General features: G+C 36.5%; 1 protein-coding gene across 1 annotated transcript in view; it reads left to right on the top strand.

The window, feature by feature from the left end:
* The window catches only part of NIPBL (NIPBL cohesin loading factor), a 185,663-nt gene that overhangs the window by 135,424 nt on the left and 23,601 nt on the right, over nt 1-26,638 (top strand). The window contains exons 12-26 of the mRNA XM_010725357.3: nt 863-1,291; nt 9,502-9,684; nt 11,416-11,613; nt 11,789-11,860; nt 11,943-12,032; nt 13,198-13,301; nt 14,833-14,919; nt 16,403-16,634; nt 17,309-17,460; nt 17,857-17,937; nt 18,948-19,048; nt 20,297-20,435; nt 20,651-20,733; nt 21,410-21,542; nt 25,716-25,859. Of these exons, the coding sequence (XP_010723659.2) occupies nt 863-1,291; nt 9,502-9,684; nt 11,416-11,613; nt 11,789-11,860; nt 11,943-12,032; nt 13,198-13,301; nt 14,833-14,919; nt 16,403-16,634; nt 17,309-17,460; nt 17,857-17,937; nt 18,948-19,048; nt 20,297-20,435; nt 20,651-20,733; nt 21,410-21,542; nt 25,716-25,859 (2,228 nt within the window). The remainder of the gene's footprint in view (nt 1-862; nt 1,292-9,501; nt 9,685-11,415; nt 11,614-11,788; nt 11,861-11,942; nt 12,033-13,197; nt 13,302-14,832; nt 14,920-16,402; nt 16,635-17,308; nt 17,461-17,856; nt 17,938-18,947; nt 19,049-20,296; nt 20,436-20,650; nt 20,734-21,409; nt 21,543-25,715; nt 25,860-26,638) is intronic.

The following is a 26,638-nucleotide window of genomic DNA, read 5'->3' on the forward strand; positions in this document are numbered from 1 at the left end:
TTTTTTTTTTTTTTTTGTAGTGAACAAGGTCACATTTTGAACAATATGCTAGGTACAGTTTCGTCAAAAACGAAAAGCAAAAGTATATAATGAGTTAATTCCAATAGTCTAGAAAACTTGCAGTTACTTAGCATGCTTTGCACCAGAATGGGTCATTTCTACTTGCAGGTGTTTTTTGGGCAATATATATCCATCCTCTCCCAAAAGGTATGGTGACATATGTGTTGGAATCATGTAGTATCCGAGGTCTTCATTTTTTGTTTCAACTTTTCATAAATAAATGTTGGGAAAATTCAGCAGTTACATGATGCAGTTTTTATTTCTGTTGGTAGTTTACTGGTGAAAAAGGAGAATTTTTCAGTACATTGCTTTATGTGGAGGCTGATTGAGTTATTTCCTACCCTTATTTTTGCCATTAAGGTAAATACTCTGATTCTTGCTCTCACAGTTGTTCCTAAAACTTCTCTGGGTAACAAGAGTGAAATATAGATATTGCATATCCAATTCTTGAAAAAAAGCAATATATTCTACAAAGCTCACCTGTTTGTTTATATGTTTGTTCAACAGAAATTCAGTGCTTTGTCTACTTGCAGATTTAGGAGTTACAGATAGCCTAAAACAGATATCTGAGGACAGGGAGTCAGAAAGAGACAGAGGAAATCATCCAAGATTAGAAGGACTGAATTTTTGAGATCCACAAACAGAAATGAAAATGATTCTGAGCAAGGTAACAAATCTGATTGTTCAAAACATGAAATATTTGATAGGAAATTCAAACATGAGTTTGATGAATGGACAGAAAGGCTTTCTTCTCAGAAATCAAGACCTGACAGCCCTCATATTAGACAGAATGATAAAGGAGATTCTAGCAAATCAAGACCTGATAAACCTGGTTTTAGATCACCCAACAGCAAAGATGAACGAAGGACAGACAGTAGTAAGAGTAAAGTCGAGAGTAATAAAGCACATCCTGACAATAAAGCAGAGTTTCCCAGCTATTTGTTGGGGGCAAGATCTGGTGCACTGAAACATTTTGTCATTCCAAAAATCAAGCGTGACAAAGATGGCAATGTCACTCAGGAGTCGAGGAAAACTGAATTTAAAGGTGAACAGAAGGACAAAGTAGAGAAGATTGGGCTAGTTGAAGACCTAAATAAAGGAGCTAAGCCTGTAGTTGTCCTCCAGAAGCTTTCTTTGGATGACGTACAGAAATTTATTAAGGATAGAGAAGATAAATCAAGGGGCTCTTGTTTTAAACCTAACAAGAACAAGTCGTCCAAATCTAATAAAGGTAAGATTATTTTTGTTAACTGCACTGTATTTTGTCCTCTCACTTTCTTTTAGATTTGCTGCTTCTGGGGTAGGAAAATAAACCTAAAAATTTGATTGTTCATATGCTTGCTTGCTTATATGGTGATATTAGAAATCAAAGTGAAACTCACCTAACGACTTGTTTCTGGATGTCTTGCCCCTGTGTAAGTGAAACAATTTATCCTGTTGCAAGTACCTAATGTAGGAAGTCTTAAGTGGTTTCAATCTGTACTTCATCTGGGTATGTGTGTAGTTAAACATAACTGGTATATGTGTGATCTAAACTGGTTTAAGTGTGTCTGTATAAACCAGTGTAGCTGGAGCGGTGAAGCTACTACTGAGACAAGCCCCAAGATTCTTCTGTATCTTTAATTAGTAGACTGAAATGTGTTTTTTCCAGATATGTTTTAACACAACGCAGTAAGAACATGGTTACAAAATGCCATCAGCATTTACACCGCAAATGCAACACTTCTGGGGAGCCAGCATACTTCAGGCTTTTTGACAGTAAACTCTCCTAAAGGTTCTGTCTTTAGAGGAGCATAGACGTTTCTGTCTCTGGGATCCAGCGTAAGTGGCAGGAGGAAAGGAACCAGTAAACAACTGGTTGATATTTTTAAACTAACATAAAAAATATTTGTGTGATTTCCAGTGTCGTCACTCTAGTTTAGAGAAATAGTATTCACTGTGTTACTCAGAGCCATTTTTAGTTACAAACATTTTAATGCCACTGACGTGATTTTCATAAGCATCCTTTATTTGATTCATCCTACACTTCTTAGTAGATTGCATAGCACATCTTTTCTAATGTTGCCTTTAGCATCACTGATCCATTTCTTCTTCCATCCCTCTTATTTCATGTAGCTTAGAACATTCTGAATTCTCTGTTTTTACTTGCTCATATTTCTTGTCCTTCATTTTTTTCCATTGTCATCCATCCCTCCCCCAAGAAAAATCTTATTCCAGCCTTAATGGATCACTGCTGTTCAGTTTGAAATAGAGTGAGTTCACCTAGTTGAAAACACCATTTAGATGATCATTCTGTCTTAAGGAATAATCCTGCCTCAGGTGGGCTAAATGTTTTGTCGCGGAACATCTTTACAATCTATACAAATTTTAATAAATTTTAAATTTGAAAATCATGCCGTTGTTGTGCCTGTGTATAAGCCTTCATTGTTGTGTGAAAAGACAAACATTTTCATAATATTTTGCTGGCAAGTTTGTAAATCTGTAGGTTATTGAATGAAGGGAAGGAGTAGCTATAGCATAGGACTGTTACACTTGAATTATCTTGAATCATCCTGATGGTCCGTTTTGGCACTTGCAGGAAAGAAACAATGTTTTTCTCTCTTCTGATCTTTCAGGTTTCATTTTATCTTTAGTTCTAGCTCTACTGGAAACAGCCTGATTTGTCAAGCTCAGTAGTCATTTAATGCTCATCTTCTAGATAAGAGTGACAAGAAAAAAGGGACAGTTGGTAATGTAGACAGTGATACAGTAGTGTTTTCCAGCTATTCACTGTGGGCTCAATTTGTTGGGCTTACGTTGGCTTAGATTTTAATGCTGATGTTTGAAATCATTAACAGTGAATTCTTTTTTGATAAAGTGTTTTCCTGAGAACTCTCCTTCACAAATCTGAGGTTCATCTTGCAACAGTGCTTTTATTTCAGTAGTTATGTGTAGCTCCATGTTATTCTTACTAATGCTGAGTTTGTAAAATGTATTTTGAAACCAGACCTCACTAGTCTCCTTTTAGCAGTTTGTAAGGATGAGAACTCCTAGCAGTAAGGAATAAATAACTTATAATAATTACCCCAACAGTTCAATTGCTGTCACTGATACAGTGGAAGTCCTGATGATTTTCAGCAGTTTTCACAGAATTGTGTTGTATGTATTCTCTGCTCTTTGCCTAGGTCTTTCATAAGGCTCTTTGGAAGTTTTCCTTTCCACCAAAAAATACTTCTTACTTCTGAGCATATCCTGTATTTTTATAAAATCCTTCTTGAATATCTGCTGCTTTTCTGTGGGCAGTGATGACTTCCGCAGCGTTGTAGAATTACTCGTTGGCTGTGTCCAGATTTTTGTTTGCCCAACTTTTTGTGGGTTTCTTTTCTCAAAGCCAGAGTTGAGTAGTCAAGACGCAATCTCTCTTTTTATAAGCCAGACTACTGGAATTTTTACCTTGTGCCAGTATTAGGGCAGATGAAGAAAAATTATTTTGAAAGATGTGTTCAAGCAGATTGTATGGAACAACGTACTTTTCTCTCCCATTAAATGTATTTCTGTAGAGATTCACATGGGCGCAGGACTAGGATCCCCAAGGATTTAGCGTGCCATGGAACACTTCTTTAAGTGTTCTTTAAAGAAAATGTTCCTAATGTTCTTTGAGGAAAAGAACAGTTCAAAGCATGTTTTTAATTTGTGCACTGATATTTGGAATTTCACAGCTTTAACAAGTAAGCTGTTTGTCACATACATACAGTTAGTTAACCCTCTGCACTGTAGTTCCTGACTGCTGAACCATAGTAGTACTTAAGTATTTTAAAAATACATTTATTTTCCAAACATCTTTTTGCAGTAGGGGGGTACTTATATCCCTTCTTCCTTCTATCCTGTACTCAGCACTAGTGAGGCCGCACCTCGAGTACTGTGTCCAGTTTTGGGCCTCTCACTGCAAGAAAGACATTGAGGCCCTGGAACGTGTTCAAAGAGGGCAACAAATCTGGTGAGCTGGTGATGGGTCTGGAACACAGGCCATATGAGGAGAGGCTGAAGGAGCTGGGAATGTTCAGCCTGGAGAAGAGGAGGCTGAGGGGAGACCTCATTGCTCTCTATAACTTCCTGAAGGGAGGTTGTAGTGAGCTGGGGGTCGGCCTCTTCTCTCGTGTCATTAATGATAAGACCAGAGGGAATGGTTTCAAGCTACGGCAGGGAAGATTCAAGCTAGACATTAGGAAGTATTACTTTTCAGAAAGGGTGGTCAGGCACTGGAATGGACTGCCCAGGGAGGTGGTGGAGTCACCGACCCTGGGGGTGTTCAAGGAAAGACTGGATGTTGTGTTGAGGGACATGGTTTAGTGGGAGCTATTGGTAATAGGTGAACGGTTGGACTGGATGATCTTTTGTCTTTTCCAACCTTGGTGATTCTATGATTCTTTTTAATTTGGATGTTCCACTAGCAACATCTCGCCACCTTCTGGCAGCCAGCCAATCGCTGAGCAGAAGCCTGCCACCAGCCAGCTCCTCACAGCCTTATGGGCTTTTGCATGATGTTACATGATGTGGAACTACCCCCTTGCTCAGTTCAGGGGCCCCTGGCCTTCACTCCATCCCTGCTGCTGCTCAGTAAAGGCTGCAGCTCTTCTCGTCTGAGTGGCCCACGGCACATATCTTGGTAGCATCCAAAACATTGGTGTGGTATTAACACTGCCTCAGAAACCAGGATTGTGTTTTCATTTGTAATGTCAAAAAGAAAGTGTATGACAAGTTGTCAATGCAAGTTTCTGAATGTGGAGAGTGACTAAATTTAAACTTCTGAACATTGAGAAATGCAAACTTAAGATAAATATCTCCACCATTAACAAGCAGTCCTTTTCCGTCTTCCACCTTTCTGTGGTTTTTCACTTCAAGTGTTAATATTTGGAAAGATTACTTCTTAAAATACAGAGCACATTCTAAGATTGAAAATACAAAATTAATTTCATTAAATTTTCCTTCTTACAATATATTTGCATATCAGACTTGGAAAGACGATATATATGGGAGGCCAACTTATGCTGAAGACTTCATTATTGTAAACCTCACTTTCAAAATGAACCTTGGGGCAGCTTTTCTTAAGCGCTTGTTCACTTGCCACAGTATTTGTACTCACAAACTGTTTAGATATCATGAGTCATAGAATCACAGAACAGTCCAAGTTGGAAGGGACTAACAAGGAGCACTGAACTCAACCACAAACTCACTCAAAATTTAAACCCTATGTCTGAGTGTTGTCCATACCCTTCTAGAGCTCCAGAAGCTCAGTGCCATGCCCGCTGCCCTGGGCAGTCTGTTCCATGCCCACCGTAACCCTGCCCCTCCCCAGGCACAGCTCCATGCCATTCCCTTGGGCGCTGTCACACAGAGCAGAGCTCAGCACTGTCCTCTGCTTCCTGTGAGGAGCTACAGCTGCCATCAGGCCTCCCCTCAGTTCCTCTGTCTGGGCCCAACAAACTGGAAGTCCTCAGCTGCTCCTCATCCATCTTGCTCTCCAGACTCTTCAACAACATTGTAGCCCACCTTTCAACACACACTAAGTTTTATGTCCTCCTTATATTTTGGCCAAATAAGAAAATGATAATGCATTACAACTAATATGGGAAGTTTCTGAGGTCTTCAGAATGTGATTGGTGATACTAGTGATTCAAGCAGGTTTGCATATTTTGGTATTGTTATTGTCATTTTAAATAGTATCAAGAAAATAGGTTTACCTAAATTGTTTCTGGCAGAATATGGCTTGCTGTGAAACTCCATAGCAAAAACTTTTATCTCTTTTTGCAGTTTTAGATCATTGTAAAGCAACTAAGTAATTTGACAAAATTTATATATGGTCAAGCAAACGGTATCTCACCAGCTAGGCCTAGAAATCTACCCAATATCTAAATACTGTTACAATATCTTGTGTGTATGGGAACTGCTGAGTCATGGCCTGAACCTCTGATTAATCACCTGAGGCAAGCAATGAGTCAGCGACAGGAGTACAGGTGAAGGCAATTCACCTGTGCTGCAGGAAGTGGTGGAGCTTGGCTCCACCCTTCCTAGACCCATGTAACAGCTGACTGCCAGTGGGGAAGGATCTATTCTGGAGATCCACTCTGCTGGAGTTTGGTAAGCGAGCCCAGGACGAGGGTAGTCTATCTATTCTCTTTTTGTTATTATAATCTGCTTTGCCTAACTCTCTTGTTTATTTCATAATTATAACATCTTAATATTCATTGATTATACACTCGTGCAAAACCACATCCAAGGATCACAGTGTGAGCAATGTATAGACATGTTCTAAGCTTACTAAATACACAGTTAATTTGTCAAATTTGGTTTAAAGTAGTCCATACTTTCAAAAGGCACTGCAGAGAACAACTGCAGGGACAAGATGATGAGCAGAGACAGCTTGAATCACAAACCTTATTTTCTTGTGAAATTAAGAAAAATAGAAACCATCTGTATCATTCAAGATATGAAATATACCAAATGAAAATTTTTATGGTTTAACTCAGCAGGCAGCTAGGCATCACACAGTCATTCAATCAGTCTGTTCTCCCAGAAGGGTCACTGAATTCAACTCCTAGCTGCACACGACAACACCCAAAATCTGAACCCTATGTCTGAGAGCATTGTCCAAATGCTCCTTGAACTCCAACAGCTCAGGGCTGTGCCCACTGCCCTTGGGAGCCTGTTCCATGTATGACCACCCTCTGGTGAAGAATCTTTTCCTATTCCCTAACATGACACTTCCCTGATCTAGCTCTGTGCTATTTATCATGAAGCAGCTCTGAGGTCTGCTCTGAAAGTAATGCTGCCTATTTTATAATATTAGCTCTTGACATCTGGGTTGGTGATATGGCAGTAGAGATTGAACCTTCCCACCAATATCCTGTTACTTGTTGTTGCTGTGTGACAGATGGCAGCAGAGGGGCAACCTTACAAGATGATGTCAGGCATGGAAGTAAGTAGGAAGCAAATGTGTCACTGAATTGCTCCATGAAGAAAAAAATGACACCCACTGAAACATTTATGAAGACCAGCCAGTGAATGGTGAGCACAGTGGGTGGTGTGTCTCAGCAGTGGCAACAGCAGCAGTGGGTCACCTGTATTGGTTTAGATTTATGAGCCCAGTATGCAGGCTGTTGTTCATCACTGGTGAAAACGCATAGCTAATGGTGGTGTCTATGTTGAAAAATAGTGTTGTAGCTGCGATTTTGCTCATTCAAGTACGGTTATTGTGTTCTTCATATTTGTTGTAGTTTCCATGAAGAAAAAGTTGAAGGCATTACTTTCAGAGCAACCTACATGTATTTAAAGAAAGCTGTTGTTGATTGTTCCTTTCGTATTAACTAAGTATTTGTAGACCTTTCAACTATATGTGGCAAAACCACACTTAGAAGAAAAGTTTCCAGAATGTGGGAAGTATATTCTGGATTAATTCATCGTTAGCTAAGACTCTCTGGTTTGTTTTTATCTGCATTAGCAGTCATGAATTGCTGGTGAGAGGCAAATATCTTTGCAATCAGTAGATACTCAGTAACATCTGAAGGTTCTTGAATATCTTCTGTAAGAAACTTCTGGATCTCAGTGATCGAACAAAAATAGCAATGCATTCTTCCTTCAGCAATCAACTAGTATGCAAGTCATGAACAGTGCTGTATAGATTTGGACAAGCACTGAAGACGAAATGGCTATTTATATTTGCAGTTCTTTAGGATGAATTGTTTTTACAGCTGTTCTATGTCCTAAGCCCTTCAGTTTCATCGATGTGGAGCGGAAGAAAGATCTGGTTATGGTGGTCCTTTCTGGTGGTTCCTTTTGTTGTTTTGTTTTGTTTTAATGACTGTGGCAGCTTTGAGAGTATGTTTAAGTGATGTCTGAAGAACACTGATGACTGTAGTCTATTTCAAGCACAATATGTATATTGATTGGTTGATGACAGTTATTGGGGAAACAAAAGAAGTCTTTCCTTTGGAGAGGACAGTTTTTCAGAAAGCTCAGTTTCCTGGATCATTATTTATTTTTGGATTAACTAGAACGCAATATATTCTCTTATAAACAAATAAAAGAAGTTTATCCTGTTTCCTAAAGCATCTGTAGCACCTGAATATTAAATAAATATTTGAATGCTTGCATTTTTGTTCTTTCATTGATATGTAATAAACATGAGGACAACTGACTTATTTTTAAAGATTGTTCCCAGCATAGTATTCTCAAAATCAGTCAGAAAAGCAAGGGTAGATATGCCTAGCAGATAGAAAAGAGTAACATGTCCTTTCATTTATTGTTTTGGGATGGTTGATTGGTTTTTTTTTTCATCTTAAGGGTTTTCTTACTTAAAATGCATCACTTTTCATCTTACCAAGACATTTGTTGTGTACAGTGTAAGCAACAATGAAGAACAAAATCAGTTCTAACGGTTTCTCAAAACAGTAATCACAAACTTAATATTACATAATTAATTTTGAGACTGTGTATGTGTCTTTAGTCTGAGGACTAGTACCAGAGAATATACGGTATATTACTGATTTCTTTTTTCTCCAAGTAATCTAGTAATTATTCTGTTTTAAATATACTTTTCCTAGTAGGCTCAGAAAGGCTTAAATATACATTTGTAGAAAATACTCCTGCTGGTGTACATGGATATAGCTTTTAAACATCTGTATGAATCTGTATGCAGCTTTTGTTCCTTTACTTTTGGCTGTTTTTTGCACAGCATTGATTTGACCAAATGTTCTATAGTTTTTATGCTCTGTGAATACTTCTACTGATTTCAGTGTATTTACCCACAGTACATAAAATTGAGCGTATGTTTTAGGGAATCAGGATCTGAGACTCTTTAGTGAATTGTCTGTACCTGTGGAAATTGTGTCAAAACGAATGCGTGCAAATTTCTCTTCTAGAGTTGGGTGGAAGCTGCCTCTTGTTAAATGCTGCATAGCTGTAGATAGAACTGTATAACCTACAGATTAGATCTGACTGGCATCCAGTCAGCTGGTAGTACATGCAGATTGACTAATCCGTCTGAACCAAACTATGGTAAAGCACAATGAGTGCATTTACCTACACTTTCAAAAGAACTTGTTAAGTTCAGAGGATAAACAAAAAATAGACTGTTTTGTGGAAACAGCAGGAATATCATTTTACAAATGTAATTCACCAGTTTGAATTTGTTTTTATTTTCATGTTTAACATGATGGAAATATTTATGCTATTTATTATGTTAATTTTCATTTGCAGTGTGAACAATGTATAAAGTTCTAAAAAGGCCTGTCAAATACCTCCAGATATATCTAACTTCTAACTGTGGTATTGCTAGTGGATATTCTGTAAGTGGTTTCTGAAAAATAATTGTAGTGTTGGGCACTTTTTTTTAATCTTTTTTTTTTCTTTTTTTCCTTTTTTTATCTTTGGGTTCAAACTGACTCTTCTTACTTTCATTAATAGGTAGCATAGATCAGTCAGTGTTAAAGGAGTTGCCTCCTGAGCTCCTGGCAGAAATTGAATCCACCATGCCTCTTTGTGAACGTGTGAAAATGAACAAACGTAAACGTAGCACAGTTAATGAGAAACCAAAATATGCTGAAATAAGTTCCGATGAAGACAATGACAGTGAAGAAGCTTTTGAATGTAAGTAGTATGTAATTCTGTTCCTGTGGCAAAACAAGACTAATACTTTGCTTTCTCAGAAAGATTTCTTTTTAAGTTGACTAGTCTAAATGAAAACAAGTTTGCTATACAGACAACAATTTGCCTGAAAATCTTATTTTTTACTTAATAAAAGAGTAATTACTCCATTTGAATTTGTAAGTCTAGATGAAAAGCAGCTACTCTTTAAATTTCTTTCTGTACTTACCTTATGGGAAGCCATTCTCCAGATTTTTTTTAGTTATGCTATGCAGCATTTATGCAAAATACTGTCTCATGAGGAAAAAAAGAGAACCAAGTGTATAAAATCAATTTCCATAAGATGTTTATTTCTTTATCCAGTGCATTCAGTTCAGATAGCACAGGTAGCCCTCCATTTCTTCAGTTGCAGTTAACTCTCAGCCATTTAGAACAGAAACTGTTTGTAGCTCAGGCATCATGAACATGACTGTACTGCCTCCAGAAGCAGTTCTGATCCAGAAGTAGTACAGCTCAAAGCCTGACCTAAGTTATTAAAGTATCAGACCACCTGTTGGCAGAAATTTCGTACTGTGTTTTCAGAAGTGGAAACTCTCTAAGGTGCAGTGTGGTATCACCTCATATTCAATAGTTCTTTATTCATACTGCCTGTGACTGGGCTGCTTATTGGCTATATCTTGATATGGATAATGTTTTCTTTCCTGTGCTTATCAAGAAACTGGAATTGTGGAAGTAATTTGTCAGTTCTGTTCCAGTTCTGTATAAATCCTTGGAGACATTCTTCTCAAAAGCAATTTAGTATACAGTCATACATTTTTAAATGTCAGGAGAGTTTGGCAGAAACATGTACAAATGTAAGGGCTGCTCAATACTGCTTCATGAGAACAGTAAAATCTGCTAGTCTAGAGTGTAATGTTTTGATACCATTTTGATCTTCAAAGCATGGTCTATATCTTTTTGTTAGCCCAGTCACTGTGTTACATTAGATAATGGAAAGTTTCATGGAGGAACCTGTGAAATATCCTCTTTCTATTACATCTTAGCACCTTTTCTTCTCAAAGATGTGCAAGACTGCCTTCAAAAATAACAGAGAAGTCTCCATTCCCTTTCTCTGAAAATTGTATTTTCACCAGATCTTTGTTTCTGATAAAAACACTCATCCTGATTTCAACATTTAGTTCTGCTGAGCTTTTTGGTCTTGACTGGAAAGTGGTTAGAAAAGCCATAAGTAATGAATATTGACTGTTTAGTCCAGAACTGATTCTCCTGTCCAATGAATTATGTGCAATATATATCAAGACAAGTTTTTTGATTTCTTGGCAAAATAGACTGTACTTGGAATTTCCTCTATTAGATGGGCAAAATGAACAATGAGTTGCACTTCATAATAGCCACAGTTATGCAACTGAAGAATATCTGAATGTTGTTTTTTTTTTTAAGAAAGGAGAGAATAAAAGTTATTTTGTTTCATTCTCCTTTTTTAAAAGGGCAGGTGTCCTTTACATTCATACTTTTAAGTATTTACTGGTATCTTTGATGATTTCAGGCATGTTCTTCAAGTAATTCAAAATGAATTGTTAGATTGGTGCCATAACTGAATTTTATATAATGGTTTGGAGTGTTCACTTGTTTTATGGAGCAGTTATATGGTTATGTTTTATTTGTAAACCTATAATTTTGAGATATTAAAATTGGATGTTTTATACTTAGAATGAAAATGCATTTCATTTCTAGCTTCTCGAAAAAGACATAAAAAGGATAGAGATGAAGCTTGGGAGTATGAAGAACATGACAGAAGAAGTTCTGGTGACCACAGAAGAAGTGGTCATTATCATGAAGGAAGAAGGACTTCTGGTAGTGGCCGTTACCGTAATCGCAGTCCTGATGACTCTGATATGGATGATTATTCTCCTCCTCCTAGCCTCAGTGAGGGTAACTCATCGTTATAAAAAATCATTTTCTTTCATAATACAAGTGCATTTTTAAAGGACAAGTTGAAAGTAGTGAAATAAACATTTTTATGTGTTTAATACAAACATAAGAAATGTAACTACTCCTTTATTTCATTTTGACAAATTGTTAGCTTCATTCTTTGCTCTCTTATTAGTGGCAAGAAAAATGAAGAAAAAAGAAAAGCAAAAGAAGAGGAGAGCTTACGAACCTAAACTAACACCTGAAGGTAATCTTCAGATTTATATTCTTCAGTTTTTATTTCCTGCATTGTATATAAAATATTTATTTATGTATTTATTTCTCACCAGAAATGATGGATTCTTCAACCTTCAAAAGATTTATTGCTTCAATAGAGAACATTTTGGAAAATCTGGAAGACATGGATTTTACAACCTTGGGTAATATGTCAGAAATTTTCAAAGTGCTTCCCCCCAGTTAGAAACACAAGAAATTGCAAACAAATCACATTTCTAGTATTTTCAGGCTTTCTTCTTTCTAATTTAATTTCTGCTGATTCATGCTAGAATAAATAGTGTTCACATGGCTTCCACCTTGAGTGGGTGTCTTTACCTTTCCAATTTTCACTTGCCACTGGAGGCAGATCTTCTTCCTTTCCCTGCAGAATCCAAAAGATTTATAAATCATAGAGAGACAAATAATAGTCTACTGGTGTATATGCTGCTTTATTATTCTTCTCAAGTGGCAGAGTGCTTAACATACTTTTTACTATCACAGAATTAGAATGAGGAAAGAGATGCAGTAAACAAATCACTATAGTTTTTAAAACAATCTTGTCTATACTCCTGGATTTAGAACTGTTGTTCTTTCTATGCAAGTGGGTTGTTCCATAACTAATGCCTCCTCTTTATTTCTTTGGAAACTATAACAGATAAAGAGCTCAAGAGCACTACTTGATAGAGCAAATTCTCAAACACTGCAAAAGACTATTCATCTACATAGTCACCACCATTAGCAATTTTGCCAACCGCAAACAAGAACGTGCATGCCACTTTCATAAATAACTTCATGGCTGTACAGAATTTGTACTTCATGTACTTGTGGCTTGTATTTCATGTTGCAGTCATCACTGCTGAAACATACCACCCATTTCCCCATTGTGCTCACATCCACTGATTGATCTTCAAAAGTGTTGATGAATGTCAATGCATGCCATTTTATCTGTGTATCCTTAGGTATAGTATGCGTTTTTCCAACTGTTCTGACTGAGATTTGGGCTTTAGAATTATAATTATGATCATTCGTGATTTGTTTTGCCAAATGAGGGTAGTTCTGCAATAAATGCATTGTTATATAAGAAAAGTAGATGTCCCATGTTAGGCTGTTAAGTGAAATTTCAGAGCATGTGATCAGACACATTGAGCAAGTTGCTGTTTTATCAAAACCAAACGTTGTCATCATTAGTTGGAACTATTAGATGCTAGCTATTTGTGAAGCAGTTCTTTAACAGCTTTTCTTGCTTTTGGTTTTTCACACTGGCTGTCAGTACTGCACTCTTTGAAATGTTAGGAAAAATGACTGTTTATTTTTTTTTTTTTTTCCTAGGTGATGATGATGAGATTCCACAGGAATTGCTTCTGGGAAAACATCAGCTTAATGAGTTGGGTAGTGAATCTGCAAAAATCAAGGCAATGGGGATTATGGACAAGGTACATCTTCATAGTCTTTACCTCTTTCTGAACGTTTAATTTCATCACCTGCAAAAAATGTGTTTGCTGTAATGACATTTCAATCCCTTCAATAGTGCATGTGACTTACTGCAAACAGTAATGCTTACACTGAACTTAACTGAAGTACTTAGTTACCACGTGTCAACTGCTAATTTCTCTGATGCTGAGGTACTTTTGTGTCTGTGACAACTAAGCACCATGTATTAATATGTACCATATGTGCTTGAGCAGAAAATGTAAATTAATTTATTTTTACAAAAGCACATTGACCACATTGAGTCTGCTTCTTGCAGCTAGTTTTGAGCAAACACTGTGAAATAGAAAATCCACTCTTTCTAATATAAGCTGTCAGTACATTGTTACTATATAGATGTCCATCATATTGAATTACCTAGTTCTTCCCATGTCTCCAGAAAAGCCCCACAAACTTAAAATATTTAATGTCTCTGGTGACAAGATTCAGTTTCTGTAGACTGCCTGTGCTGGTTTGTTTGCTAGACTCTTCCTGTCTTCAAAAGAATGTTCTGTGATGGTGTGTTGGTATAGCACTTCTAGAAACAATTTTCTTGCTTTCCTTATGTAAAACTCTTGGATTTGGGCAGTCTTATGTTATGTTCTTAGTCTGCATGCTCTTGATCACCTTCTGTGCTTATAAAGTGTCTATCAAGTGACAAGTGCTATTCACTGATAGATCTTCCTTAAACCGAGACTCAGGTATACTTCTTTGCCTTTTCTTCAGTCCTCCATACTTTCATCTGTAGAATGTTTTCACCCTGAGTGTTTTGATTACCTCATACCCTTAAAAAAATGTCTGCTACATTTTTTTTTTTTTAATACACATGTGCCTACATGTATGTGTAAAATCAGAATTCTGTTAATACTGGTGCTCCTTTCCAGAATTATCTGGATGAGTGAAAGAGATTTTTTTGGAGTTACTGTGTTATTATCTGTATCTACAGTTTATTTAATTCTGTAAGATATCGGTAAGAGAATTTGTGTTATGTTTTTCAGCATGCTAATTTTTCAAAGTTATTAAAATTAGCAAGAATACATTTCCTATGTATTAGCACTCAAATACCAAGGAAATTTATTTCTGCTTTTCTGCAAGGTCTGGATTTTCTCCTAACAAATCTGTATGTGGTTAACTAGAATATGTGGCTCATACTTGGAACTGTTGAAATTCAGTTTCTAGAAATAAGATTGTAAAACTATACAATGTTTGTAGCAGATATGCAGTTTTAAATCTGTTCCTACAGATCTTCCTGGTTGAAAAAAAAAAAAACAAGATTGCAGTCTAAAAATATACCTCAATGTTTTAATTTTATTATCCAAATTCTCAGTTGTGCTTAAGTCAAAATTTAATCGTTGTCACAATAGTGCTTACAATTTAAATTTCATGCTAGTATTACATAGTAAGTTCTGAGTAAGTTCTGTCTTTCATCTGTGGACTTTTTCTCAGCAATTTGGTATGTTCCCACAGCTGCTTGATATATTTGCTTTCTTGTTATAGCTCTCAACAGACAAAATAGTTAAGGTCCTGAACATTTTGGAGAAGAATATTCAAGATGGATCAAAGCTTTCTACATTACTTAACCATGTGAGTTTCAAATTACATCATTTCACACCACTCTTCAGCACCAGATTTTCTTTACTTGGGTTCCGTTTATTTGATAACTTCAAATACCTGGGGTTTGTTTATGTGTGCATTTGAATGCTTGAGTGGAATTCTTGATTTTAGATATTCGTGATTAACAGATTGTCAAATTTTGTGATTTGAAGTAAAATCCAGTTGGTGATATTCTTTCAATACTAGTAGTTTTACTGTAGTTCTATTAGCAAACAGTTGTGTTGAGAGCAACTGAGTTGTCTTTTGACTTAATTTTGAAGTATTAAATTTTTTAAAGTTTCTATCTGAAATGTTTCTGGTAATTAGTATAACTCGCACAAGTGGAAATTTCTTTGTTAGTCGTTCATAAATCTTCCTTAACACAGTGAAGGAAGGTGCAGTAATATTTAGAATGTATTTCCCACTCAGCATTAAAAACTAAGCATGTATTTTAAATCATAGAACCATAGAACATCTAGAGCTGGAAGGGATCATCTTTTTTAATTAAAAAAAAAAAAAAAAAAAAAACTTCCTTCAAGCAACACATGGCTTAAAACTATTCCATGTGAGAAATTTAAAGGGACCTCCTCATTTGTGTTTCTTTTCTTTAAATACTTATAACACATACATAATGCAATAGTTCTAGTTTCTCTTACCTCAAAGGGAGAAAGCTGATACAATTAGAAACTGTTGTTTCACCAATCCCATTTTTTTACAAGGAAAGCCAATGTTGATCTATGCTGTTATAGAGCTATAGTTTGTAAGGCTTTGTATGTAGCAGACGTAATATATTAGAAATTCTCTCCAATTTTCCTATTGATAATGTGATAAACACTATTTCACTAATGCTTGTAGTTTGTAACTACCCTGTTGTTCATTTTGTACTATAGTCTGTACAACAAACAACATACAGGAATTCTGTACCCAGTGCTAAAACAAAATGGGTATGTTTGATGAGATGTATGTTAAACCCATTGATAAAAGATCATGATAACAGTTGAGCCGATCTCTGAGGAAAGTCTCATTCTCACTAGTTTTCTGTGAATCAGAACAGTCTTGCTGTGTGACTGTTCCCTCTAGTGGTAAAAAAAAAAAACAGATTTGTCAGAGCAGGAAGCTGTCTGTGTAGACCATGAAGTAAAACTGAATGATCCGTTTTTGCTTAAGGCACATCAGTCTTAAGCACAGAGTATAGCAGTACTCCTTCATAGAGCTTCTCTATGATATACACAAAACTTCTTTGTATTTTACCAGAACAATATGGAGGGCTATTGTAGAATTCTAACTTAGGAAGAAGTATGATTGAAAACATGTTAGTAAAACAAATTGTAATTGATTTATAAAACAATTATTTTTGTATCACAGAGGAATGTGAAATGAAAGTATATTAAAATGGCAATTTTATCCTTACCAAGTACTGTATAGCAATTCAACTTTTTTTTTCAAGCTGAACTGTTTTTCTTGTATACTGCAGAACAATGACACTGAAGATGAGGAGAGATTATGGAGAGATCTGATAATGGAGAGAGTAACAAAATCTGCGGATGCTTGTCTTACTGCTATCAATATTATGACATCACCAAATATGCCTAAAGCTGTATATATTGAGGATGTAATAGAAAGAGTTATTCAGTACACAAAATTTCATTTGCAAAACACTCTCTATCCTCAGTATGACCCTGTGTATAGAGTGGATCCTCTTGGTGGTTAGTATGATATAAGATTTTTAGAAGCTTTTTCACATTATTCTTGCTTAGCTTTTTTTTTTTCCTATCTACTATATGATGATTACAATGATGCAATTCCCTGGAGATTTTTATATGCAACTCTTCTATTGATAGTTCTTTCATATGACATGCATCATCTGAATTAACACATGGTGTTATTTTAATGATGATGAAGTGTAAAATAACAAATTTTTGTGTTCCCCAAATTTATTCAAGTTTACTGCAATAACTATAGTGTTAGAATCACCCCTTAGACAAAAGTATTGAGAAATTAGTCTAAAGTTTGTCCTTTGCAAATTGTTTCTGTGTGGATGAATAAGTCGTTTTGTAGTCATAATCCTGATAGAATGATTTAATTTAATGAAAATTAAATCATAAAAATTAAAGCATTTTGTTGTCATATACATATTCTCAGATGTGGAGATCCAACATCAAGAACTGTTTTAAAATCTTGCGTCCATAATTCAGAACTATTATGAAAATTGAATGTCATTTGAAATTCCAGCTGCTGCTGCTAAAGATTCTTTTTTCTACAAATAATTTCATTCACAAAGCTGTTTGGGCAAATTTGTTTTCTTGAGAAAACAATCTTTCTAATATTTGACACAACTGAAACACTAAAAAATTCATTAAAATATTTCTGATTTTTTTAGGTGGTCTTTTAAGTTCAAAAGCAAAACGTGCCAAGTGTTCCACCCACAAGCAAAGAGTTATAGTGATGTTGTATAACAAAGTTTGTGATATTGTCAGCAGTTTATCAGAGTTGCTAGAGATACAACTTCTTACTGATACAACTATTCTTCAGGTAAGTTTTATTAGAAGGGTGTCTGTTGTGGGGGTTTTCTTGTTGTTTTTTAGTTTTTCTTTGCTTAGAGAGACTGAAGTATAGCTATGTAAGTGACATGAAATATGAAATAATATTTTAATTAATTGATGATGTTAAACTGAATAATCTTTTGTGTAGTATGTTACCTTCTTGCTCTGTTCTGCAGAAAAGAACATTTAATGTTCACACTTTTATTGGCTTTTATAGAAAAAAAAATTATATGAAAAGCTTAATGTGATTGTGTTCTGTTTGCAATTACAAAGTGATATTTATTGTTGAATCCCTTATCTGCTGAATGAATAAGATGCTTGTAAAATTGCATGTAAATCAATTTCCCAGCCAAATACACTTATAATAACTTATTTCCATTGATAGGTATCATCTATGGGGATAACACCTTTCTTTGTAGAAAATGTCAGTGAACTACAGCTATGTGCCATCAAACTAGTGACTGCAGTAAGTAATTTTTCATTTGCTGTTTCATGTCCCTGTACATCTAGCAGTTATTAGGACATTTTCATCATCCGTATTTTTCCTGGTACAGAAGTAGAGCTTCAAACTGATTTTATTTTTTTCACAGTTTTAGAGTTTAGTATTACAATTTAGGAACAGTATTAAATTTACCTGAGCTGCTGCTATTTGCAGAGTAGCTAGAAGAAGTTTCCTACTTGAGCAAGAAACTTTCTTAATTATGGTTATGTGGTTAAAAGTGTAAACACAAACTCCGATGTCTTTCTTGTCCTCTCTTGCTAAGAAATCTTAGCAATATGGTATTTCTCATTTCCTTTGTTAAGGTTTGAATGTGTGCAGTGAAATAAGCTAGAGAACAGGATACTTTAAGATCATATTCCTTGGAAGAGATAGATGCATGAAAAATTCTTAGAACAAATAAAACATTATTTCAGGAAAAATGCAGTGCAACATGTATATGTTTGTTAAAGATAGGAGTATCCTATCTTTGTAAGGATCACGTTCACCAGAATTTTTAAATGAAATTCTAAATGAACAAAAGGAGAGCAAACTCAGCAATCTTGACTATAAATAAAAGGAATATCTAATGTTGGGCAAATATTAAAAACTAAGATACAAAGTAAAACTGGTTTGTCAAATACGTTCTATAATTGTGTATGTGTTCATTTTAATATATGCAGCCATGAGCTTCTGTTGTATACTGGGATCTGAAAGCTTTTTATTACAGTCTCATTTTCCTACACAGTGTCTTCCTGTTAGCAGAAATCTTTAAAGCATATGGTACTTATAAGAGCAGTTATTAGACATTCATGTTTTTAGATGATTTTTAAAATCTTTATTTGAAAAAGATTTAATATTTTACAAAGACATGCTTGGTTTGAAAAGATAAAGAAATGCTTTAAAAACATGGTATGCATTCAAATTCACTTGAAGTGGACATTACTACGTATTTTATGTAACAATAATATTCTAACAATGCTGTAACTGTTAAATAGGTTTTCTCCAGATATGAAAAACATAGACAACTAATACTAGAAGAAATTTTCACTTCCCTTGCAAGACTACCAACTAGCAAGAGGAGTTTGAGAAACTTCAGGTAATTTCTGACACAGATGGAAACATTTACAGTTTTGTACATGTATGATTTTACATTTCAGAATTAACACTTCTTTAAAAATCTGCAACTTCACAAGCTACAGTTTCTTAGAGATTTTGAAATATCAATATCTACATAGAGAGCAGTTTCCTGACTAATCTGTCATGTAACAGTCACTGTTTCTTGTGCCATTGTACTTATGCTTGGATACTGAAATAATTGAAATATTTATTAGTCTTCTCACTAAGAATGTAAGCAAGTGCAATATTGGTTGCATTCATGGGGGATTTTGATTCAAAAATATTTGATTCTATCTATATGGAGGTATTTAATTTCTTAATTGCCTGAACTTAACAGGAGAATGTTGAGTGAACTTTTTCGAGGTCATACTCAGAGCAATCTTTCCAGGATTTCAAACTGATACTGCTTTGAATGAGTTTCATTTAGGAATCGCTCAGCTCAGTTCAACTGTGTATCTTCTAGATAATATGATCACATTCAATCTGAACAGAATTCCAGTTTAAATTGGTGGATACTTTAAATCATTCTAAAATATTTGCTGTTTGGATTGACATCAATTTTTCTTTCATGCCTATCAGACCAAGAATTAGAAAAATAACATATTACCTATCTATCTTACTTGCATACATCTTTCCTCTGGAGACAAGTTGTCCATGAAATAGGTTGGCTGATCCAGAGTAGATGATTTGGAAAGAATGATATCAGAGTATGACCATTTCATATTGCTTATAAGTGTTGATGTATGGGTATATGAACAGTATAACATTTGTCAGGTTAAATCACTTGGAAGAGGAGAAATGTGAGGTGGATTGTATTCACATTGGTCATACAAACATAAACACTATTGAATTTTTAAGTCTATAGTTTGTTATGCTATCTGAGAGTAAGTACCATGGCTGTAACTCTTGTAGAAGCCAATCCAGCCCATAGTCACCATATTAGAAAGTAGAATTGTAGGTGTTTGATTTCATATGTATTTCTGCAGATTTTTGGTTACTGAGCTTCACAGATATTCTGATAGTCATTTGTGCTGTTTCAGCTTGTCTCACCTACTCGAGAGTAGTGCTAGACCCAATCTTTCACTTCTTAAGAGAGAAGCAAGCGACTACTTAAATTTCTAGTATACAGATTTTGGTGGTTAAAAAATTTTAGAAATCTTAAAATTATTTATGAACAAAAAATAATAGTTTTATTTTAGTGTTAATGCTTTGTTTTTCGTATTAACAGGTTGAATAGCAGTGACACAGATGGAGAGCCTATGTATATTCAGATGGTAACAGCACTAGTTCTGCAACTTATTCAGTGTGTTGTGCACTTACCATCAGCAGAAAAAGATTCTAATTCAGATGAGGAATTGAACAAAAAAGTAAGGAAGTTATTTTCAAAGAACTCCATAATTTTATTTGGTGCAGGAATAATTGTGTGTTTATGGATATTATATTCTGTGATGGCGGTCCAGTAATTAGGCAGTGTAATTTTGTCTGCAGTAATAATTTGATAGATGAAAGATCTGACCCGAGAATAATGTTAACGTTTCTGTCTATGCTAAAGTGCTAGATTAATAAGTCTTCTTACTTTTAGGTGGATCAAGATGTGCTTATTACTAACTCATATGAAACAGCCATGAGAACAGCACAAAATTTCCTTTCTATTTTTCTTAAGAAGTAAGTACTGTTACTTTCTTTAGTATATTGATGAAACCAACTCTGAATGAAATCTTGCACCTTGAGATAAACCTAATTACTTAGCAATGCTAAATTCCTACTAGTGAAGTTACTTACAACAATGTACTTCATAAATTCTTAAAAATTTTCTTCTCTAGACAAAACTTCTTATAGCATAGAAATTCTGCAGAGAATTCTTAATATGTTTAAGAATCTGTCAGATATTCTATGTAGGATCTCTATCAGCAGTCTGTTACTCATCTGAAGCACAAAAGTGAAAAAATACAAGTGGTGAAACCAGATGTAGAAAACCTAAAATCTTTTTTACTTACAGAAACTGAGAATTGTAAGTTTTGGAGGAGATCATTGGAGATTATCCAGTCCAATCACCTTCCTAAGGGATGTTCTCTAGAGTAGGTTGACAGGAAAGTGTCCAGGCAGGTTTTGAAAACCTCCAGAGGAGGAGGCTTTAAACTTCTCTGGGCAGCTTCTTCTTACTTATCCTTGACTTCTAAAATTATTCTGTAATTCTGCTAATATTCCAGTGTTTTTTTTCCTTTTAGAATCATATTAAACTTCTTTTTCCAGTTAATGATAGGATTACTCGTGTTTACATCAGGAGAAAAGCTAAGATGATTCTAAAATTTGCTTACATAATGCATTTTCTTTTAAAAAGATGTGGTAGTAAACAAGGAGAAGAAGATTACAGGCCTCTGTTTGAGAACTTCATTCAAGATCTTCTTTCCACTGTCAATAAACCAGAATGGCCAGCTGCAGAGTTGCTGCTTAGCTTACTAGGAAGGTTACTGGTAAGTTGCTTTTGATTATGATACGTAAATACAAGATGCATTTACTTCAGCTCGTTATTTACAGGAATGCTTTCTGATAGTTGATGCGTATGCAACATACAAGGATTTTCTTTCATTGCTATAGATAATAAAATGGAGGTCAGAAAATCATTGATACACAACTTGGGAAGAGTCACAGGTTTACTTTGCTCATGGAATCATAGAATCACCAATGTTGGGAAAGTCCTCCAAGATCATCCAGTTCAACTGTCTACCTATGACTGATACTTCCCAGTAAACCACATCCCTCAGAATATCTAAACATTCCTTGAACACCTCCAGGCACAGTGACTCCACCACCTTCCTGGGGAGCCCATTCCAGTGCCTGACCACTTTTTTGGAGAAGTAGCATTTCCTAATGTCAAACTCAACTGCCCCTGGTGCAACTTCAGGCTGACACCTACCCCTGAGCCTCCTCTTCTCCAGATTAAACAATTCCAGCTCCCTCAGCTGCACCTTGTAAGACTTGTGCTGCAGACCCCTCACCAGCTTCACTGCCACTCTCTGAACACATTCCAGTGCCTCAGTGTCTTTCTTACAGTGAGGGGCCCAAAACAACGCAGTACTCAAAGTCCACTTCTACTATTCCATGACTTTTTACACATTAAAAAAGACACTATAACATCTAAATGATAGTGCAGACATTCATTTTGAGTAAAATCAGACATGGCTGTAGATATTTACTTTAAACATCCTGATTTTTTTGTTTAGCATGGATCATGAAAACTGTTAATTAAGTAGATAATTGTTATATCAATAATAGTATATTCGCTTGTGAAAACATGAAATTTTAGAGAACTCATATGTTTTCGCTATCATGTTTCTTTGGTTCTTCTTTGGTTTTATGATGTAATTAACATGGTAATTTCACTGAATAATTAGTGTTGAAGGATCTCTATAAGTCATCAGCTACAATAACCCAGCTCAAGCAGGGGCACCTAGAGCACTGTACTCAGTATCATATCCAAGTGGCTTTCAAAGATTTCCAAGAGAGGAGACTTCACAATCCCTCTGGACAGCCTGTGCCAGTGTTTCATTGTCCACGTAGTACAGAAGCACCTCCTATTGTTCAGAAGAAACCTCATTTTCCAGTTTGTGCCCACTGTCTCTTGTCCTGGCACAAGACAGCACTGAAGGGAGTCTGATTCTGTGTTGTTTGCACCATCCCTTCATGTATTTAATGTGATGCCCATGGACCTCCTCCATGTTGAGTAGTCCCAGCTTTCTCTGCATCTCCTCATAGGAGAAATGCTGCAGCCCCTTGATCATCTTAGTAGCCCTCTGTTTGACCCAAAATGTCCATGTCTCTTGTACAGAGGACTCAGGACTGGACACAGTATTTCAGGTGCAGCTTCACCAGTGCTGAATAGAGGGGAGGAATTACCCTCTCTTGACCTAATGGTGATACTTTGCCTAATGCAACTAGGAATACCCTGAGCCATCCTTAAGAGCAAGGGAGTGACTCCTGTTAAACTTAGTGTCCCCCAGGGTTGCTAGTTCCATTTTTTGCAGAGCTGCTTTCCATCTGGATATCCCCAGCACATACTGGTGCCTGGGATTGTTTCTTATCAGCTGCAGGACGTTGCATTTCTCCCTGTTGAATTCCATGAGATTCTTGTCAGCCCATCTCTCCAGCCTGTCTAGTTTCTCTGGATGGCAGCAGGACCCTCTGATGAGTCAGCCACTCCTCCCAGTTTCATGTCAGCTGCAAATTTACATGATTGAGTGCACTTTACACAGTTGTCCACATCATTAATAAAGGTGTTTACAGGATTACAAACAGCTGAAGTACTCTGCTCATTACTAGCTTCCAACTTGACTTTTCACCACTGACCACTATACACTGGACCTAAACATTCAGCTAGTTTTTAATCCACGTCACTGTTCATCCAGCCCACACTTCAACAGCTTCTCTATAAGAATCTCATGGGGGGCAGCGTAAAATACTTTACTTTTACTTTGTCATTGTAAGTCCAGGCAGACAATATCTAGTGCTCCCCCATCATCCACTAGGCTGCTCATTTCTTTATAGAAATTTTTCAGGTCAATGAAGTGTTATTTCCTTTTATGAATCCATGCTGAGTACTTTTGATGATTTTCTTCTCCTTCGCGTGCCTGGAAACAGTTTCAGGAATTATTTGTTCCATCACTTCCTATGAATCCTAGTGAGGCTGACTGGCCTGTCATTTCCTGGGTCATCTCTATTTACTCTGAGCGTGGTGAGGACCTGAGAAGCTGTGGGTGCCCCAACCCCTGGAGGTGATGAAGGCCAGGTTAGATGGGGCCCTGGACAACCTGATCTAGTGAGTGGCAACCCTGCCACAGCAGAGGTTTTGGAACAAGGTGATACCTTAGGTCACCTTCAACTCAAACCATTCTATGATCTTTCCTGGCCTTTTTGAAGGTAGACGTGACATTTAATTTATTCCAGACTTTGGGCATCTCTCCTAATTGCCATAAGATTTGAGATTATTGAGAGTGCCATTGTGATCTTATCTGCCAGCCCCTTCACATGCATCCCATCAGGGCTCATGGATTTGTCCAGTTTGCTCAAGCATTCCCTCACACGATTGTCTACCACCAAAAATATATCTTGCTTGAGCTTTTCACCACTGTCTCTGTGACCAGGGGATCCTGACAACCATTCTCACGTGTAAATATTGAGGCAAAGAAGGCATTGAATACCACAGCTTTTTTGCTGTCCTGGGTAAGCAGGTCTCCTGTTTCCTTCAGCAGAGGGCCCACAGTTTCCCTAGTCTTCCTTTTGTTATTGAGTTATTTGTTGATGTCTTTAGCCAGATTCAACTCTAACTCTATCTGTGGCTGTTCAGTGCATCTATACTTCTGCCATGCTACCTGTCCTTACTTCCTCTCTCTATAGGTTTCCGTTTTGTGCTCGATTTTGGCCAGGAGCAATTTTTGTTCTTCCATGCAGGACTCCTCTTTGTTTGGATGCATCATTTCTGAACTTGGAGAAGGTGATCCTGCTATGTTGTCCTGTTGGTTAACAGAGTGGCTGAAAATCCCCCATGAGAACAGTGCTTGTGATCATGAAAAGGATGCTACTTTGTGTCTGCAGAGGGCCTCATCCATTTGTTCTTCTTAGTCATGTGGCCTGCTGCAGAAGCCAACTGTAGTGTCACTTACTCTCTCTTCCCTTTAATCCTAACCTGTAAGGTCAGTAAGTTCCTTGTGCATCTGCAGTCAGAGCTCCACGCACTCCAGCTGGTCATTGACAAGAAAGCAAAACCTTTTCCTTCTCTTGTCTGCCTGTCCGTCCTAAAGATCCCATATCCTTCCATTGCTCCAGTTAGGGGAGCCTCCTACCTTGTATCTCTGATGCCAATGAGATCATAGCTCTGAAATGGTGCAAGTCTCTAACTCCTTTATTCCCTTACATCAGTGTACAGAGATTAAGAAGAATTCCTCAGCATGTTATTATATTCTTAGAAGGTGTTTGGGAAATTTTTTTATAGTGCTGCCTTGTATGGCATTTCCTTGCTAGCCTGCATATGTTGGAGGTGGCCTCACTTATTGCTCATTTGATTGATTTTTGTGATCCTTTCCTTTCACATCACTCCGTACCTTTTGTTCAGTAATCCTGTCCATTCATTCCTTCACAAAGCTGCTGACTACGTTCTGCCAGCCTTCTGTTGAACCCAGATAATCCTGAAGTTTCCTGAAGAAAAGCCAAAAACTGCTGTGTTACTAGCTGCATCTATTGACTGCTTCTGCATCTGTAGACTGCTTCTGTCACGTGTGCTAGCAACTGATTTAACTGTTTTTTTTTTTACAAAACATGTTATGGTCCCCATCTTAGTACAATGTAACTTTCATTGTACTTGTGTGAATAATAAAGATGTATTGTGGTGGTTAAGACGGTATTGAAAAGGATATCTGCTCTGTTGGACATCTAGTTTATTTTATGAAAGTATAATTTTTAAAAAATTCTAACAGTTATTATTTTTAGAGACAATAAAGGGAAAAATTAATACAAAATGAGTTGTGTATCTGTGGTGTGATAGTAAATGACATAATTGAGTATGCAAGTTAGGCATAATTCTTAATGAGGTCACACAGAATACTGAGAAGAATCGCAGCTTCATAAATTATTATTAAATCCGCTTTTCTTAGGTTCACCAGTTCAGTAATAAATCAACAGAAATGGCTTTAAGAGTTGCATCACTTGACTATCTTGGAACTGTAGCTGCAAGACTGAGGAAAGATGCAGTCACTAGCAAAATGGATCAAGGATCTATAGCTAGAATCCTCAAACAGGTATGTGAGAAGTCTCAGGTCAGCTGGACTGAGCTGGATTGCTATGTATCTATTCAAATGTTTGAAATCCATGAAGATTTGTTTAACATAACTACAATAACAGAAAACTGAAAAGAAGAAGTTCATCAAAAAACTGGCATGTGGAGAATCAGTTTTCATTATTGTTCATGAATCTGAACAAAATGTGTTTGGTTTATAAGAATCATACTTTTTTTAGTTCTTGTGTCTTTCTTGCATCAGCTCCCTATTGATTAAGTTGTTATTTACAGTAATAAAACACACTTTATTGTTACAATAAAGAGGAAATAATGGAGCTACAGTATCAGCTGAATTCTATATTAAGAGGCATTAAAACTATCACAGAATGTCAGAGATTGGAAGGGACCTCAAAAGATCATGTAGTCCAATCCCCCTGCCGGAGCAGGAACACCTAGATCAGGTCACACAGGAATGTGTCCAGGCAGGTTTTGAGTGTCTCCAGAGAAGGAGACCCCACAACCTCCCTGGGCAACCTGTTCTGGTGTTCTGTTACCTAACTATGGAAGAAGTTTTTTCTCATATTGATGTGGAACCTCCTGTGTTCCAGCTTGCACCCACTCTCCCTTGTCCTATCATTGGATGTCACTGAGAAGAGTCTGGCTCCATCCTTCTGACACTCCACTTTACATATTTATAAACATTAATGAATCACAGAATCACAGAACTGTGGGGGTTGGAAGGGACCTCTAGAGATCATCGAGACCAACCCCCCTGCCAAAGCAGGTTCCCTACACCAGGTC

Source organism: Meleagris gallopavo, chromosome Z (assembly GCF_000146605.3).
Source record: "Meleagris gallopavo isolate NT-WF06-2002-E0010 breed Aviagen turkey brand Nicholas breeding stock chromosome Z, Turkey_5.1, whole genome shotgun sequence".
In the NCBI taxonomy this organism is placed as follows: domain Eukaryota; kingdom Metazoa; phylum Chordata; class Aves; order Galliformes; family Phasianidae; genus Meleagris; species Meleagris gallopavo.